This window comes from Penaeus japonicus, unplaced genomic scaffold (genome assembly GCF_977035675.1).
Source record: "Penaeus japonicus unplaced genomic scaffold, GWHDUDI00000001_assembly GWHDUDI00000016, whole genome shotgun sequence".
Classification (NCBI taxonomy): domain Eukaryota; kingdom Metazoa; phylum Arthropoda; class Malacostraca; order Decapoda; family Penaeidae; genus Penaeus; species Penaeus japonicus.
The window spans coordinates 4,282,070-4,302,069 of NW_028234418.1; the positions used below are offsets into that span (position 1 = coordinate 4,282,070).

General features: G+C 35.9%; 2 protein-coding genes across 16 annotated transcripts in view; one reads left to right on the top strand and one right to left on the bottom strand.

Annotated features, from left to right (window-relative positions):
- Trpm (transient receptor potential cation channel, subfamily M) overlaps positions 1–6,160 on the top strand; it is a 158,450-nt gene extending 152,290 nt beyond the window's left edge. For all 11 annotated transcript variants that reach the window (XM_043003633.2, XM_043003640.2, XM_043003642.2 and 8 more), the window contains 3 exons: positions 142–372; positions 757–993; positions 1,277–6,160. In XM_043003633.2, coding sequence (XP_042859567.2) covers positions 142–372; positions 757–993; positions 1,277–2,998 — 2,190 coding nt within the window. In that variant the 3' untranslated portion in view covers positions 2,999–6,160. The remainder of the gene's footprint in view (positions 1–141; positions 373–756; positions 994–1,276) is intronic.
- The window catches only part of Grasp65 (Golgi reassembly-stacking protein 2), a 15,357-nt gene continuing 1,249 nt past the window's right edge, over positions 5,893–20,000 (bottom strand). Inside the window, exons 2-9 of one of the 5 annotated variants that reach the window (XM_086545036.1) lie at positions 14,914–14,994; positions 14,485–14,688; positions 14,150–14,367; positions 13,817–13,937; positions 12,903–13,578; positions 12,346–12,420; positions 11,980–12,053; positions 10,256–10,605 (exon numbers count right to left, since the gene is read on the bottom strand). In XM_086545036.1, the coding sequence (XP_086401162.1) occupies positions 10,603–10,605; positions 11,980–12,053; positions 12,346–12,420; positions 12,903–13,578; positions 13,817–13,937; positions 14,150–14,367; positions 14,485–14,688; positions 14,914–14,994 (1,452 nt within the window). In that variant the 3' untranslated portion in view covers positions 10,256–10,602. Of the gene's footprint in view, positions 6,133–7,008; positions 10,606–10,765; positions 12,054–12,345; positions 12,421–12,902; positions 13,579–13,816; positions 13,938–14,149; positions 14,368–14,484; positions 14,689–14,913; positions 14,995–20,000 lie in introns of those variants that run through there. The other 4 variants (XM_043003645.2, XM_043003646.2, XM_043003647.2 and 1 more) reach the window with 4 other exon arrangements.

The following is a 20,000-nucleotide window of genomic DNA, read 5'->3' on the forward strand; positions in this document are numbered from 1 at the left end:
ATTAATTGGTTAACATGGTACAAGAAAAGTCAAAGTATTTGTGGTCAGGCTTTTATTTTTGAATCAAAATATTCAATATTCTGTAAATTACATATAAGAAATTTGGAGATGACTTTAGTCTCTGTTAACACTCTTTTCCAGCCATACTTCATGCTGTATGGTGAAGTGTTCGCCGGAGACATCGACCCAGAGTGTGGAGGCGAAGGCCAAATCCCCTGCCATCCTGGACGTTGGATCACTCCCACTGTCATGTCCATGTACCTTCTAGTGGCCAACATTCTTCTCATCAATCTCCTCATTGCTGTATTTAATAACATTTTCACATCAGTCAATGCCATCTCTCATCAAGTCTGGATGTTTCAACGATTTCAGGTGTGTTGTAAGCTTGTATTTTTGAGGAAACAGGTGTCAAATTTTTAATATGTTTTGATTTATTTATAAATTCCCAGTGTTATCAGCTGATTTTATTTTAAGGTCAGATAAAAAAAAAAAAACATCCCAAAAAGCTATAGTCACATTTTGGTGATATTTTCAAATATCTAAATATGGATAGATAGAGATATATATAGTTAGATAGGTTTCATATGTTTGTGCCTGCAATTAATTACTTTTGGTACATGATTTTGACAGGCATTTAAACAATGATTTTATTAATTTTCCGAAATTATGAAATAGATTCAAGAACTAACAGGAGTAGTGAGTGTAGTTTCACTCTCGAGAGTATGAAGTAATTTTTCTTCCTGTTTTTTAATTCAGGTTGTGATGGAATTTGAAGAAAAACCAGTTTTCCCGCCCCCCCTCATCATTCTGTCGCACATTCACCGCGCCATAAAGTATTGCTTCAGACGATGGAAAGGAAAGCCTTTCCTATATGATAATGGCCTTAAATTATTCCTCGATGGAGAGAGTCTAGAGCGAGTACATGACTTTGAGGAAGAGTGTGTGGACGGCTACAACAGAGAAAAGGACCAGAAGGAACAAATGAGTACAGAGGTATTGTGTTTGCGTTTTCTGGAAAGGGGTATGATGTGGTTACTAATATTAGTAATTATTATTCCTGAATACTTCTCGGAATATGTTTAATTTTTGTTGTGTTTCTCTTATCACTTGGGTGCAATAGAGAGTATTTTGTTATTAACAAAGGAAGAGTAGTTGTAGATGTAGAATTCATTCATGTTTCTAATTAAGTGCAACTCAATGAAAACTTTGTCTTCACCTTGTTTCCTCTTTTTATAGAGTTTGGTTATTTTTTTCTGACTATATATCATTCATGCAGGAACGAGTTCGTGTGATGGCAGAGCGATCAGAAGCGTTGATGCAGAGAGTGGAGGATATGCATGGCAAGTTTCTGGCTGCAATGGGCTCACTGAACAGCCTTGACTTCCATGTTAAGAGGCTGGAAGAAATAGCGGAACAAACCAAAAATAGTTATGCTGTCGTCCACCGATTCATGTTGAGTCATGTTGGCAGACCAAGGAGATCAAGCTCTCCTCGCTCAGGTTCTGCCACTCCGCGTTCTGACGGAGGAACTCCCCGTTCACTCTCGCAGACGAGTCTCCATCAGTTACTGGAAGAAGCAGAACGTCAGATGTTAAGGAAACCTCTTCAAGAACCAGAGACTAGTGACAAAGAGCAGAGCGATACCACAGATGCTGAGCATGAGATAGCAAATAAGTTCTTGAAGTCCTCACCTACTGCTCAAACTTCAAGAGAACATGGAAAATCAACCACAGTGGATGAAGGGATAGTTAGAGGTTTCAATTTAGATCCAACCAACATTACAGTAGAGGCAAGAAAAGTAAAAACACAGGGTCGACGCAAAACTAGATTGGACTCGGAATCAGGTAGCTCTCTTGGCCGTGCCTCTCGTGAACGCAAGCTTTCCGGAGAAAGGAAGAGCAGCATCCGTAAAACCTCAAGGAAGGGCTCAGATGGGGCAAGGGCATGTAGTCCTTCTAGGGTGTGCTTCATGGATATTAATGTTGCATTGGAAGATTCTGATTCTGGAGATATGGATGTCAAAGAGCAAAACATAACACAAGAAGATAATCAGACCAGGTTTGGCAGATCAGTTTCAGTTCCAGACGAGGCAGCAGTTCGCTCTCCAACTAGGTATGAAAGGAGTCTCTCTTCTGTGTCAAGCAGACCAAGGATTCAGGTGATACCGCCATCATCACCTCCCCCTATCTTTACCTTTACCAGTGAGTACACAAGTTTGGCAGATGAGCTGGAAACAGCATGCATGGCTAGACTGTCTCCCCCATCTTCTCCAAACCTTCATTACCCTCACAGGAGCGATCAACATTTGAGGCGGCGGCACTTCTCGGAGTCTGCCAGCATTTCGATTACCATTTGTCCGAATCCTCTTCGCGATGCTGAGGAAGCAGATTATCAGCTTATGGAAGGTTTGATTCAGAGAAGAATGCATAGAGATTCAGAAAACTTGGCAGTTTCACTAGAGGATCTCTGTTCGGTACAGACAGACATGTCCGACAATGAGGAGGGAGTGACTCCGATCCGTTCCCGCCGTGGTTCAAGAGCAGCAGAACTCCGAAAAAGACACAGCACAAGTAGCCTCGACAATGCCCCTTCACAGCTTCTTGTTGTCCCCGGGGCAGTTCCAATGGCAACCTCCTACACAATATCCCCAACGACTCTCCAAGCTGCACTTCGAGGTGAAGAGGGTGTCCGCCTGGCATCCTCAACGCCTGGAACTCCAGGAGCTCGTCGATCTTCTCTGAGAGGAGACATGAACCACCAGTGGGCTTCCTCAAGCGCTTTGCCGGCAACCGGAGGATGGCTGTCGCCGAGAATTCCCCGTCCACGAACTCCACCATTCATACATCCTGATAATCCTGCATCATCTTCAGTTGATGATGAGGATGCCAGAAATGCCTCACAAGGAGAAGACCATCCTCACATGTCAACTCTACAAGTGCCAAACATTAGGGAATCTGAAGGTAGGCCAAGAGACACAATCACAGAGACAGAATGTTAAGAATCATGTCATACTCTGTAGATAAACTAGTCAAGAAAAAATGTGAAAGTGAAGAATTATTTGTATTTAATAATGATGGAAATTATTTGTGGTCTTCAGAATACTGAGATTAAGAGAAACAAGTGCTTGTATGATGCGTGTATGGTAGGACGTGTGAGTACTTGAGCTTGTATGTGTTTAGAGTCATGTATTCACTTGAAGTCACTTCTTCAGAATGAGTACCCATGAAAAGTTTTTAAGAATTAAAAAAATGTTTGAATTTGTTGATATAGAGAATATATTTGTGCTACTCCTTCGTTATCCCAGTTGTTAAACTTCATTATCCACTCTATTGTCTCGTACTCAAAGGAAAGGGAATACGGCATTATGTGCTGATCGTATAGAGGATGAATAAAAAAAGTGCAAGATTTAGTGGCATTTTACTGTTCTTTCACAGTCTGATCATATGAAACCTTATTTACAGCTTACCAAAAGTTTACTGTCAGTTACTAGGAAGTGTAAAATCTAAGGAAAGGTTTTCATCTGTTCACGACTCTTATGCTGTAAACATTAACCACGGAAAGGATAGGAAAGTATGTATTCAGTAGCACAGTCAGCTTTTTACAAAGACCCTTTTGCCAATGTGTGCTGCTTTGTTTTATTCATCCCTATATCAATATTATACATTCCTTAATGTTAATTCTTTTTTTTTATAGTTTTGTTTTGAATTGATTGCCAAGAATGATAATATTACATTTCTTATTTTATCTCTTCTCACTTTTTTATCTGTTTTGCAGTTTTTGAAGCTGCTCAATTTTTGTTGATCAAATTCTGGGGAAGTAAATGACCAAATTTCATAAAGAGCACAACATATTAGCTTATCAGGTGACATTCAGATTCACAGAATTTCATCTTGCTAGAAGCACTTCCCCCTGGATTGAAGAGATGACTTTTTCAAGTAGACTAGAGACAAGCATAGAAGCTGTGACTTGGCAGTCTCTGTTGTTCAGGGTATCCAAAGACGGGCATGTCTCACGTGCTGCCCATAGGGGCCTATTTAATAAGTGGCAGTGTCTCTGTCTGTGCTATAGGTGAGTGTGGGTAAGTCAGTAGGTGACTAAACTGATGTCGTACCACTGTATAGAATGTGGGAATAACCACGCGAGAGATATTGTCATACTCCGATGCGGCTGTGGCTATTGTTTTGATATATTTATTGATGTCTCGTATTTATTTCCCATTTGGTATGCTGTATGTACCTGCCATGGAGGTCTTTTCTTCATGCTATTATCTACCTTCATTTAGCAGTGACATAAGTTATAAAATCAGCATTTTACACTTTGCAACTCTACATGACAAATCCTCAATTCAGAATTGCCTTGATTGAGGTCATTTTATTTATTGGTGTTTGCAATATCTTGGAGTTGACTGAGACAAACATACATTTTCAGGGTAATCAGTGTTGTACGCTGGTCGCTCTTGGTCCATTATGATTAATCATTTGAAAGTATGATGATACAAAGCCCTTATGTTGGTTAATAAAATAGAGTAATGTATACTGTTGCAATTTATATGGCTTTTCCATTGTATGATTACCAGCATTGATGACATAACAGTATTGACTCTTCCAGCTCATATGTTGCTCTCATTCATGTTGGTTCTCATACGTCCTTGTATGTCTCTTTCACTGTTTGGTTATTTTTGCAGGACCTCTTAAACTGGGAAGCCAATCGTTTTTACCTAAATCATTTAAACATTCAGAAAAGTGAAATATTTTTGTACTGCAACTTATGTTGATGTTCAGCAAAAAACAAAAACAAAAAAAATTAAATCGATAAAGCAATGTTTTGCCATTAGATGCTGGATTTGATAAACAAATACACAATTATACACTCACATAGCTATATACACACTCAAATGAAAAAAACACAAACAAACAAATATATGTGTTTATGTATACCGTTAATAGAAACAGAAACAATTCGAAATTACACTAATATTTGGTACATTCATTATTCACACTTTTTCATATCATGTATTGTTATCCACAGTTCTAGTCAATATTCCAGGTCACATTTCATATGAAGACTGATGGTACGTCCTAGAGAGCACTGATTTAAATATGTTTTGATTTTATGAATATTGCCATTTATATGAAAAGACAGTAGTAACTTTGGAAACTAAGAGAGGCAACATTTTGTTTTAAATTATTAAAGTATTATTGCACTGTTAATTCAATCACTAGTGTTTTTTTAGTGTCTGATCTGTGATCATTTTTTTACTTTGTTTTGTGTAAGATTATCATAATTATCCATTTTTGTCCTTAGCATCCTTATTCCTCATTTCAATTAAGCCGTATGATGATAATTCCGTAAAGTGAAACAAAGTATTCTATTGTGATTATTTTGCAGCATTTTTTTAAAATTTGGAATGCAGTTAGAGATATTATATTTGTAAATAGCCATTTAATAGCCTACCTAAAAGTAATATGGATTCCATGCAGTGCACACCGGTATACTAGAAAATGATAGTGTTGTGTACAGGTTATCAAAATATACTACAGACCATCCTGTTTCTCCAGTTGTATATAGATGTATTAAGTCTTATTAAAAAGTTGTTGATTTTTATAGATGAAAATTGTATCATACCTCAAATCAAAATTGTTATTGTTATTGGGGATCGCAATGTCCGACGGTGTTACTTTACAGATTGTGATTGATGTCTGACGAGTCAATTGGTGAGAAGGAACAATTAATCTGGGTTTTATTTGTGAACCTAAGTTATTTGAAAATATTTACATTTTTCTATCCCTGGCTGGATAAACCCATTATGTACTAAAATGATTTTTTTCATGTAATCATCAAAACTCATTTTTGTAATACTCATGTTAATGATTTGTACATTTGAAGTACACAATCCTGTACATCTGAAAAGATGAAACTTGAAAGATAACTGTTTCATTATTAAAAATCAAGCAATAATGTTTACTGTTAACTTGTTGAATTTTTAATAGTTAACGTTGGTGGTAAGATTTACTATTCAGAATACATACCATCATATGCTGTAGAAATTGATCATCAGTGTCCATTACATCTCCAGTGTATGTACAGCTTAGTTACTTCAGTTCATGCTTGAAGATAAATCCTTGTTAGGGACTGTGAAGAATAAAGATGTTACATAATACCTGTTGCTTAGTTATGCTCATCAAAAAGGGAACCATATCTCAAGAGCTCCTTTTATTTTTATTTTTTTGTGCTCTCTGTATGCTGACCTGGTTTGGATGAAAAACTTGCCAGCAAGAAATATAGAGAACAGCATTTTTTGTTCAATAGCTGAAATAATTGATGGAAATGAACACAGTATTATATTCATAGTTACTTTTTGTACTTCTAAAAAAAATTGCTTTCCATAGTTAAAAGTGAAAGCTATAGCAGAAAACCAGAAATTAATTTTCATCATATTAAAAAAAAAAAAAAAAAAAAAAAAATTGGGAGATAGTAACTTTAAATATTTTTATTCTCCTGGTTTGTTTACACCCCAATTATTCATTGAAACTGTTGTAATCATTGAAATTTGAATTCCTGAATAACCTACATGCATTTTATTCATACACTGATGCCAATTTGCAAATGGATCCTTAAATCCTTATATGCAGACCCCTAAGAAAGTGGATTTTTTTTGTTACTGTTTTTTATTTTGACACCATCATTTATAGCAATATATTGGGAAATGCATTTCTTAGACTTTACATATGTTCAAAGGTATGAAAAGTGACAATAGAGACATGAATGCGTTTAGCCTGGCATTACTTTTAGGAAACACTTCTTTTGCTTTCTTTTTTTTTTACAAAGACTTTAAAATGGTAGTATAATATAGAGGCAGACACTAAAATTATATAGCACTTTATAACCAAGTTATGGACCTCTCTTCGAATATGGACGGTTTCTACGGAATATCTGCAGTCATTAGTACCAAGAGATCAAAACAGAAATGTAACCAAAGTATCTTTTCATTTGATCAAAGTAAAAAACTTTATATGCTTTATTTATTTATTGGTATTCTATATACAAAGTTTGGGTTTGAATTGAGTAGGTTTAGATGAATGGATAAAAAAAAATGAAATAAACTGAATGTGTGCAAGGGTAGTTACAATTGCTCAAAAATAATTGATCTATATAAAGATCAAGAAAGATCCTTATAATAGCTTGTGTAGTGCTGTAGTACTTATATTCACACATCTTCTTTCTTTTATTTATTATTCCAACTGAAGCTCTTACTTGACCCAAAATTATTTGCTCTTTTCTGACTGTCTACTGTCTTTTCTCCCTCCTACCTCTTCAATTAAAAGCTTCAAACCAAAAAAAGCACTCTAAAATAAAAACTACAACAACCTTTTTCCTTGTCACAATTCAAGTTCAAATGGAGTGAAGTTACCCAAGTTCATCTAGGGAAGTAGAACTTAATCATAAAATATGTTCTATTGTAGAAGAAATTTGGCCGTACATTGTATCTTTTTGTTTAAGTGGGTTAAAGTAAAAAAAATATCATAATAGAAATTATTTAGATTCCATATTTACCTACAACTTTCTTTAAAGATACAGAAATTAGTGATTAAATCTTCTTTATTTTATATAATGGTGGCTTTGAAATAAAAATAAAGTAACTGATAAGAACTGCCACATTTAATGGTCATTACATTCACATCATCCATCAATAAACAATATAGCATATTAATTCACTAGTATTACCACTACTGTTACTGTTATCAAAAACAAAAATTAAGCCATCATGATCATCACTTAATTGCAAAAGGAGTGATGTGTGATAACAGGAAGCCCGAACACTGGGTAAATAAATCTAATTGGAACTGGCATTATAAATAAATTTTAATTCCTTTCGTTACAATGACTTAGCAATTTTTAATTAAAAATAATTTTGGGAACATATCAAAACATTTCATTTCACTTTACTTCGGAAAACAGATCTTTGGAAACTACTGTTTTATGTAAGAAATAATTTGGCTTTCAGTTTTATTGCTGAACTTAACTGCTTTAAATGGTAAAAAAATTGAACCAAGGAAATCTGGTTCATGGGAAAGTGTTTATGTAAAATCTTATGATATTAAGTATTTAATTATATAAATTTATCGTCGAGTAAAAATGTAAATTATGTGCATAGCTATTCCTAAATATCAAACCTCAAATAATATTTTTACATGTGATTCTAAGTATTTACTAGTGTATAGTACATAAAACTTATGGAAAGGGACAAGGGAACAGCCTTACTATTGAATTTCACTCAATCCTCAATTTATTCTAAATCATATAGGAATTGAAATGCAGTGTATATTATTCAATATATTAAACAAGATTTCCATATCTGTATAATCTGAATATGAAACAACAAAAAATAATTGTGAAATTGAAATATTACAGAAGACAAGAGAATTCCAGACATTTTTCTTTTTTTTTTTCAATTTACACAAAATAATTTAAAAGCAACAACAAAAAAATATAAGCATACAAAAAATATAATATACATTGGGTTATTACTTCAATAGACTTTATGGCAAATTACCCTTAATTTGCTATAGGGAATGGTGCAACTTTCAAATGTGAGAGTGCTACAATATATAAATACTCTTTTCTCGCTTGAGGTACATACATATTAAAAGCTCGTCAAAATTTGACACCCGACTGTACTTTCTGTATATACACACACACGTCTATATTCCTAGTAACTTCAAAAGCTCAACAAGAATTGGCATGAAATTTCAAATACAACACCTAATCTAACACCAAACTAAACATTCGCTGAAAGATGTTTAAATAGACCAATATTTTGACATAGCATTTTGTGATGCCTATCGCTACCAGCCACACCTTTGGAGAGCTTCCACAAATTGAGAAATGCAGAGGCAGTGTTATCTCTACCAACCCTTTGGAGTTTCTTCGTCTAGAACACGTTGGGTTAATGCAACGGCAATTCGGAGATTAACTTTATTCTCCTCATTATTACGGTTGTATGCCTGAATTTCTGAATTGTTGTTACTGATTTGTGTTATAAGTGAATGAAAATCAAACAAACATATCAGAGGTGGATGCTTAACACATTGTTGCAAATGAACTCTTTCATTTTAGCCCAAGATTGATTTCTTATAAAGGTGATATTCCTTAGACAACTCAGCATGCATTAGGACATGGCAATCAATAGATTTAGAAGCGTTCTACACATGAAAAAAAATCTTAGTTTTTTTGTTTTTTTTTACCTTACATAGGTGTGTAAATAACCTTAAATAGGTGTGCTAATAGGCACTTAAAGAGATGAGAAAATAAATAGTTTTATCATAGAATAAAGGGAAATCTCTCAATGCTTTTTAACAGCTTATTGGATATGCCATTGGTTTGTAAAAACTCTTTGTTATATAAAAATATCACTGGTTATTCTACTGATTAGCAATATTCATTCACCAACTCCACTTAACCCTTTGAAGATATATGGACTGCTGTAACTACTTTTGTTTTCCTGAGTCTGCTATAAACCTCATTTTTCTTTGACTGTTAACGCCTTAACACCTGATGACACACACATCACAGCTCAGCTGGCCTTCCTGCTAGGTGACATGAAACCTCGTCATGGCTTCATCTGGGCTTCACAGTAGGTGATCTATTGTGCCTCAGTGTACCAACCCCTGGAGATGACCAGGCATAGTCAAATTGCCCTCATTGTTTAGGGTTTACAGCATGTTGCTAAAAACTAAAGTTTTTTGGAAAATACAAAGATTTTCCTTCAGGTCCAGAATCAGATGAAAATTTTGCCAATGATGAGAATACATTGCCTTGGTGCTAGTTAAAAGGACATGCCTAAGGATCTCACAAGAAATCCTTAATTGTGTATTATATCCTCTGTGTATATGTATTCATGTTCTTGGACATGCAACAGGTGAAACTGTTTGTGAACACATGTTTATGCAAGTTGATGCATGATTTTGTCCACTTCTGCTTTAGTGTATAGGAATGCACTGGTAAATTTTACCATGTATTCATTTCTCTAACACTCCTCATGCAAAATTCACTCCATGTATCTCTATGTATTTTCAGAGATATCAAATTTTATAAAAGAGCTATAAGCCATGTAATTAACTATGCCTAAAACTTCACCTACTGTCTGTCATTTCTGAAAACTTGAAGATTTCACAGTGTACCAAACCAAATAAAGCAGTATTTTTGCCAAAAATGGAAGAGCAAGTGCAGGAATCCATGAGAATGAAAGACAATATATATTATATATTGTATTTCAGTCATAACAGAACAGTTACTAAGTTTATTCTCTCCCCATGAAGTAGCATATAAGTGGAACAGTAATTTTTCTCCTAATATAGTCAGATCAATTCCATGCAATGTTTGAGAAATGAAGTTAAATCATGATACCCTTTTATCAAGCAGTCAGCTGTGGAAATTACTGTAGCTTACTGTCCCTTCATTAAGGTAAGAACAAATATATAATGTAGATTTGATCAAATTAACAGTATCCCCTGTCCTCAAAGGGTTAAAAGGAGTCTGACGGCCACTCCTTACTGATTCTTAAAGACCTTTTCTACAACCTGGGTTCCATTCCAATTCCATTTACTGTAAAGAGAGAGAAAAAAAAAGCTACTATATGTATTCAAATGAAAAAAAAAGATGTTGATTCTCACCGAAAAACTTTGGCATACCTTTGAAAAGTAACTATTACATGTTCTCAATTACTTTTTTTTAGGATATTACAGCATTAATAAGGAAAAGAGAATCTGATAAAGCATGTTTACTGAACTACACACAATTATAAAGTCAAAATGAAAGTTCGAGTACCTCAATTATATGTTCATTTATACAGGTATGTACAAAAAGAAAAACAATAGTATTTTGAGCCATACACCACAAAGCCAACATGCACATAATCTCATTATTACTTGCAGTTAATATTGAAGGATATCACATTCAGAATACTTGAGAAGTTAATGAAATATAGATAGGACTCAATTTGGAAAATGTTTAACAAAAAGACAGCTTAGCCGCAGGGACTAAGACCAACAGGGTTTTCTTTGTTCAAAATAAGCTCGAAGCTAGGTAGCACTGCTGTTACATAATTCATCAATTATCCTTTGCAAATTCTTAAGTGCTGCACATGATACCTTATCAGCACACAAAGCATCTTTGTTGAAAAAAATGTGCACCAAAACAACCTTTTTTAAAATTTTTGTCCCTCTTCATTAAGCGTAAGTCCAAAGAACACATTACTTTAATTGCATATCTACCATAATTTTCCACACTTAATGCAAATTTCTGTAATGCATGAAAGTCTACAAACTTTAGTTTTATGGTAACAACAAAGGGCTGAACAGTGACTGTTCATGAAACATACAGACAAAACAAGAGTATCAGTCAAACACAAGCCTGACGACTTCATGGATTACAAACAGTATTCAATAACTTTCAAAACAAAAACACCAATACACATACAAAGTTCTAGCGTAAATAATAGATATAAATAACAAATAACTGTCCAAAGTATGATGATTATTTATGAATGCAAAATATGGAATATTTTATCTAATGAAACTTATCATTTCATTTTGGCAAGGAAAGTCCCATACATACGAAGATTTCTTGTACTACTTGATATAATTTATCCTATTCAAATCCACCAAAAATAAGCTCACTTAAAGAATAAGTTAAGAATGATACAAGCTTTTCAGTGTGGAGGAATTTCTGATCAGAAGATTTTACACATCGTGAAATATAGAGTCACTTTGGACAAGGTTAAACTAGGAGCATACAACTAAAGGTATTCATACAGATTTTTTAATCCAACAGCTTTCTCGTATCTTCCTTTCATAATTGTTACGGTGATGCACTCGCTTCCTAGAGTGCACACACGCTAATGGTTAAGGTCTCCAACAGATCCGCGGTAATAACTGCATACATTCTAGAAACTGGGCTGGTTAACAATATCTACTGAACTGGTTGTGGCTGAGAAGTGGCAGGTGGGTTGCTGGGGATTCCTTGGAATGATTCTGGTGGCAGTGTGGCACTTACTGAAAGGACAGGGGGGGGAGGAGTTCAATTTACCTTTAGGTCTGCCTGTATATCTATATGGGGTTTCATTCACTTGTAATATCAAATGGTGAATTTATGCTTTAAAAAAAAAAGAAAAAAAAGAATGCAAATCAGAATTTCTGTCTTTCATCACTGAATACACTAAACCACATCAAGATTCAAGATTCAAGATTCCCCCACAAACTGGAACTCTGGCTTTCCTACACCTCACACAAGACATATTTTTCTGACTCTACTTCCAACCAATACTTCATTAACAGCTTGGCCTACCTGTGATTGGGGGCATCCCAGGGAGATTAATTGGGGTGGTCACTGGCATTCCTGGGATTGATGGCATTGAAGGTGCTAGTGGTGAAAAAAGAAAAGAGTCTAAATCTATTACGTTTACAAAATCAAAATGTAAATGATCAAAAACAGGGCTAAGCCAATTTGTTGTGAATAAAAAAGGTGCATGTGATTTCTATTCACTGCATATGGCTACATATATGTACTTATAAAACAAGAAGAGTGAACAAACTAAAAAAATGTAGTTATTGTGGTAAACAGAGTGAAAGTCATGCCAACATGATGTGCTAAAAGATATTTCTGAAAATGTTTCATGGTCTAAAAACAGAATACATCATGAAATTTACTTTACAACTTGTCACTCATAAAAATATATCAACCCTACATGAACCTCCACAATTAATATTCAATTTCACTTTCACATAAACATTTACGTTTTGGTACCTCGCCAACATGCACAGTTCTTTTCGGGCAATCATACTATCTCTTAACATGCGAGTCCATAGCCTTCAAAATAGGGAACGGCACGTTTTGACACTCACCTCCGAAAGTAGGAGGAGGAACTGGTGGGGAGACCATAGATGGAGGTGAGAAGTACTGATTCAGAGTGGGTGGTGGCTGGGGTAGAGACATGGGTGCAGCCATGCCAACACCAGCTGGTACACCTTCAGGCCCTCCCATCCCTGGTGGGGCCATAACTGGGACGGTCGGTGCACCCCCCATCATCAAGGGGCTTGGTTGCGGTATGACCGAAGGGTGAAAGGTCGTGGGTTGCATGGGTATCTCGGTGGGGGCTGGGAGTGGTGGCTGCATGGGGGTCTGGAGGGGAGACGGGATAGACACTGGATTTGGGATGGGAGCGTCAACTGGCGCCTGGACTGGGGCGTAGGAAGTGGTGGCAATAGGTGCCTGGGAATAAGGTGTGGGAGCAGGGACAACAGGAGAAGTGACACTTGCTGGCAATTCAGCAGGTGGGGGAATAGAAGTTGGAGTGAATGGTGAAGGAGGGGGTATGCTGGGCACTGCAGCAGTCGCAGCTGGCATAGCAGCAGTGGTGGCTGCAGTTGCCGTGGCTGTAGCATAGGCTGGATGAGCTTCAGGGGCTGCTGTGAAGGCAGTGGGTGGAGGAATTGTGGATGTTGCTGTCGTTGTGCTTTCTGATAAACTCATTTCACTTATATTTGATACAACTGTATCTACGCTGCTTCCTGTCGCCACCTACAGAAAAAAATTAAGCAAGTGAAGAAAATGTACGGCAAAAATTACCGGCATGAGGACAACAAAATGGTTTCCAACATTATGAATCATTACTGATAGTATATTAACCATCATATTGCAAGAAAAATTATTACTAACAAAGTTTTAATAACTTCACAGACTCCAGACTAAAATTAATCAAATCTGAGATTACTTTTTCATTGACATTTTACTTCTTTATAGCAGTAAAATCTATTACCTGTAACAATGGTTCCGATGATGAAGAAACGGCCTCTGTTTGAGTGGGTGGTGGAGCCTGAGATACATTACGCTGGGTGGGGATACGATGAAGATATCCATAGCCAATCCCGCATCCCAAGCTAAAAAAAATAGAAATAAAATAAATAATAAAAGGATTATATACACATAGAAGAGAAAACATTAAAAGACTTAATTGTGTCTTTCCAATGGGGAATAATCAGCAAAGGGTCCAACCTATCTAGCATTCAACCTACCGATATGATGATATTTCAAACCTCCTCTGAAAGCTGCTTTATACTTGGAAAAAGATGCTGACAGACTAAATCCTCACCTTCCTGATCCTCCCCACTGGGTATCGGGTGTGACAGTCACCTCCCTGCAGGCGTCTGTGTCAACATTGTATACGTAGAGCTTGAGCGGTCGACCTTCGTGGGCTTCGATGAGCGAGAAGAGGTCCTCGCTCTCATGCAGGACAGAGTCGGCGCCAATGATGTAATCGGTGTATCCCTGGAGGCCGGCGATGTCAGCAGGGGAGTTCGGCTCAACTTCCTGAGGGAATCAATGCGAGTTGCAAACGTAGCTTATAACCCTCCAGTTGGTTTGTGGACCCCCTTTGCCACGTGGTTTTGAACTGTCGCAATGCAAACTCTCAAATCAGACACTTACCAGTATGTGCCAAACGTTCTCATTGGCTCCCTCAAAGGAACAAAACCGGATGGACACTCCCAGTAGCCCCTGTCCGCCCCAGAGGTTGGAAGGGGTTATAGACACTGTTCTCAGGGTTTGGGTCTTGCTGCTGTAGACGGTCATCTTCAACTCTTTCTCAATAGAGCTCTTTAAGAGTTCCTTAAGCGTATCATTATCTTGATCCTGCAAGATTTTAGATAAATATACAAATATATATTTTGTCAAGCAAAGAATATGTTCAAAACTAGGATAAAATTGACTCTGTAAGCATAAAGACTGCAAAGAAGATGAAAGTATTAAGAACCACCAAAAATATATATACAAATCAGATTTAATCAACAATATTAATCTCAAAATATGTCATATGTCACGTTCCATAATCCACAAAGTTAAAGAATCAGTATTTACCAATCTTGTGTTTCCAATAGCAACAATGAAGTCAAAGAAAGCTTCTAAGCCAGCAAGTTGGCCAGGGGAATTTTCTTGTACCTGGGAAAACAAAATAAAAATTACATTAAAAATGGTCCCATTAAATTTAATAGTCTTATCAACTATCAATATAGTATCTCTCTAATTGAAAAATAAAATAACGACTCAAATTCTATATCCACAAAAGAAAGTATATTCTTCTATTAACAATACTAACTATAAAACACAATTACAAGAAAAATCATGAATAACACTTCCCTACGACTATTACAAAAAAGTTCTTTATATTATCTACAATCATACAGTCAGCCTGTAAAAGAACCTCCCTCCTCCTACCCCCCCCCCACTCCCCCCAAAAAAATTTTGTGCATTCATTCTGCCAAATAAGTCATGCAAAGAGCCTGAATCACTGTTCACTTGAAGACTGTCAGAAATACTGTTTAACCCTTCCACTACAGGCATTCCTAAAGTCGGATTATTTTCACACTACATTTTTTTGTTATTCCTTCAGTTGTGTAACTAACTCATTATACCAAATGCTATATAGTACAGTATCACTTTGTTACCGTATCATGTACAGACCTCTATATCATAAATCTAGAAAATAAAAGGAAATAACACCCTAAGATGCTTAGCCCAGGTTGAAGATTTTAAGACGTGATCCATCTCGTGAAGGTTAACTTTTTTGTGACGGTATTTTCAAAGGGTTGGATCACTTTCGCACTACATTTTTCCTTTGCTGCAGTTGTGTAACTAAGGCATAATAACAAATGCTAACTAGTATCAATTTGCTAATGCATCATATATAGAGACTCCATATCAAATGAAAGGTCTAGAAAATGACAGAAAATACACACATCTTAAGATGTTCAACCCAGGCTAAATATCTTTGCTATTCAGCAAATTAAATCAACAATTTTTCTCTTTCTTTCCTTCTCCTTCCTTGGCTATTTTCCTCATCCTTCTTTAATTTCCAAATGAACAATATCTGGCCATAATTGGATAAGAAAAAAAATAAATAGATAAACAAATAAAAATAAATAAATGAGCTAAGACTTAACTTTTATTTTCACAGTTTCAAACAAAGCTTGGTGATAAGTTTTGAACAGAAGACGCACATGTCCCAGTCTTTGTTGGCCTTTTTTTTTTTTTTTTTTTTTTTTAAATCCTCATCCATACACATCTACTTAACAGCACCTTATACTAGACAATGAAAAAGACATAGAAACAACGAAAATAGTTTATTTCATATATATGATTCTTCCTGTCCTGTTAAATATATGAAGAAATATAAACGCTGAAGCCCACAAATTAACATTTCCAGAACCAATAGAGGTTTACATTTGTGGATCTTCTGTGTTAACTAAATCCATAAAAGGAAATGTAATGTAGCCAAAAAACATAAAATTGTTAAGTCCTATTCACCATTTTTGCCTGGCAGATGATTGCAATCTAATATGATTGATAGACCAATAAAATCCAAGACACTTTTCATAAATGGCAGTTCTGATAAATTGAAATAAAGGAAAGTTATCTATTACATAAATACAATACTTGTGAGAACTCTTCTGACAATACAGAAGCAACTGCAATTGCTATGTATGTGGTGTGCCATGCAGATGAGTACGATTTTAAATATGAACAATTTACTTTTTTATCTGATGTTATTCTGCAGAAATCATTTCCCATGAATCATTCAAGTTTGCTAGAGACTTACACTGAACAGGAACATCAGACATTCTAATCACTTGTCGTACGCAAATCTCCCAGCTTTTTTTAACTACTGTCATTTCAACCCTTGTCACGAAATGAACTGAGTGTACTTAGTTTGGTCTATAAGGCATATTTTGGGAATTTTTGGCCTCGACATCTTGATTAAAAAAAAAAGAGCATATTCCGCCCTGTGCCACCCCCCCTCCCTTCTTCCCCCATTCATAAATGTTTGGTTGGATACTGTGAGTGAACAAGGTCAGCAAGAGAGAGCCCGTAAGGATTCGGATGTTGCCTTTTGTCTTTTAGAATTTTGGGTGTAAATTCTTGCATTTTGATTTGATGTTTATTGATGTAATCATTATGGTTTCCTATACAATATCACTACCATATGTAGTAGCAGTAGTACTTTACCTATGGTATAATCACATTCAATGCCTGGTAACAACTCCCTTATATACTTCAGTTCCCTTCTCCCCCCCCTAATAATTTTTCTAAACTTACTATGCAGCCCATTTAATACTTTACTGGGATGCTATATTATTTAACTAAATAAGTAATAAAACTTCCTTCACACATATTCAACGACTAATAAATTAAGATGGTAAGTCTTGAAGCTGGGGAACTAATTATAGCTACAGGAACAATCAGAGCTTGATAGGAATCAAACAGAGCCCCTTGTTGAAAACTCTTTGATTATACAAACAGTTCATTATAACAGTGATAGACTGCACACAGGAAAAGATGTTTATATCTTGGCCATGAAAGCTTAATTGTTATGTACGAAAAATTTACCTTTAAAATTGAAAAAGAGTAACGCATGATCCTCTGAAACAGTTGCAAGCAAGATTATCATTGCTGGCTGAAGATTTTTGTATATACTGTTTTAAAGTTAAAATACAAAAATATGCCACTTGACATTTTTCCTTCTACCTATCATTTACATATTCCCATCTCAAGGCAATAGATTTAAACCATTTCCTGAACTGATTATTTTGTACATGGCCTTCTGTGAGCCCTGAGACATATAAAGTAAAATATAAAATACAAATGAGAATCTAATTCTAAACAAAACTAGAGATTCTGGGAAGCAGGGGTATAGTCTTTTGGCGAGATGGATATATCACATCTTGCAATGCCATTAACAGGAAATGAAAAAGGTTTGTGGTTATAGAAAATGTAAATGAAAAATCATAAGCAATTACTACTTAGTTTCTTATGTGTGTATATATATATATATTATATATATATATATATATATATATTATATATATATATATATATTATATAGTGTATATGTGTGTTATGTGTATATATTATATGTGTGTATGTGTGTATGTGTGTATATGTGTGTGTGTGTGTGTGTGTGTGTGTGTGTGTGTGTGTGTGTGTGTGTGTGTGTGTGTGTGTGTGTGTGTGTGTGTGTGTGTGTGTGTGTGTGTGTGTGTGTGTGTGTGTGTGTGTGTGTAGATTGATAGATAGATATAGATATAAAATAGGCAGCAAAACACCCTCTATAGATAAATACAGAAAAAGAGAGAGAGAGAAAAAGAGAAAAAAAAGAAAAAGAGAGAGAGAGAGAGAGAGAGAGAGAGAGAGAGAGAGAGAGAGAGAGAGAGAGAGAGAGAGAGAGAGAGAGAGAGAGAGAGAGAGAGAGAGAGAGAACACTATAAACATTTCTGAAAGTGTGACAGTCTTATAGACTTGTGTTTGTGGATGTCAAAAGAGTTAACAGAAATGTGGGGACACCCTTGGTTGCAACGTAATGAAGATTGACAGACTGCTTCAACATGGAAAGAACGGAGATCACAGACCATGTTATCTCGAAACATCTTGAATGTAAACAATACTATGAGCTTTCTGGGAAGGTAACAGAGGGCATTGAATACCCCAGTAAATTACTAACTATTTAAATATACCTATTCTTAAATTTTGTGTAAAGTGGGTTTATCTGCCATCCCTTATTATGTTTTTAGCATACCTATATATTAATAATTTTTTTTGTTTTAGATTTCTACTCACTATAAAATTTTACACAATTCCTAATATTTACGCATTCAGCGCATCACTTGTATTACGCGAATCTCTATTATTTCGACCCTTATGGCAAACCAAACTGAGTGTACTTAGGCTGTGGGTGACTATGGATACAGCCAGTTTATGGTAAATATCAAATTTGTGCATTATTTAAGTGGCCATGGCATCAGTTTATAAGGGTTATGGTGCCCTAGTTGCAACAATGAGCATAACTAAGGAACACCTCAGGGGAAGGGTGTCTGGGGGGCTTGACCCCAGTGGAGAATGCCTCAGGGGTTGGGGGACCTGGGGTTAGGTTAGAAAATACCTTAAAGGAAGTGGGGCTAGGGGATGGGTGCTCAGGGGGGTATACCAAAGGGGATGAGGTCCAGGGGTTTGCCCCTGATAAGGTTAGGAAGGATTTGCTTGGTTTATAAGGCATTTTTGGACAATTTTTGGCTCTAGTTTGGCAGCGTTTTGATAAAATGGGGTTTATTTCCCCTTCTTTGCCCCCTTCATCCCCAAAGTTTGTTAGAGGTAAGAGAAAAGAACATTAAAAACAGATGTGGATATCTTACTTAGAATTCACAAATTAAGTAATCAATTCCATTATAAATAAATGTGCAATCCACATCAAATCACTTGATAAGGTAAATACATAGATGATGACCATCAGATAGGAGTTCTTTCATCTATCATTTTGGCTAATATACAAATCTATATGAAACCTGCTGTGATCTATGGAGGCTAGCCTACACTCTCAAGTCCAACACTATAATGGTGCAATGTCAAGTGACCATTGCAGCTTGTACTACACACTACAGGCTACATTAACCAATAACAAATATCCTAGTACTATAATGCTTGGACTGGTTTCTTTGTTAGTAAATTATCCAGGAGGTCTATAAATAATATGTAGAGGTTTGGTAGTTATATGAAGTGTTGACAGCTAGCTAAACAGCATGAGGCCATTGGCATATACAAAGGTGTCTTTGAAACATTCATCCTTGATAAAATTGTAGTATTTACTTAGCCTTGGCTATCTATATATACCTGGAATATGAAATTTTGGGGAACTTAGCTATATGGAACCCTAACCTATCTCTATTTACTGATTTTTGAGTTTTTTCATCTTTCAGCACATAATGCATGCATCAATTAACCCTATGACGATGGTGCGTCACACCCGTGTGACAGCTAAATTCCCGATGCCGGGGTGTCATGCCAGTGTGACATTTCCAATGCAATATTGCAATGGCCCGGCGTAGGGGTTTTCACATATCGCCGTGCCCCGTCGGGAAAGGGTCAACTATGAGAAATCAAAACCTTTTTCTTGTTTT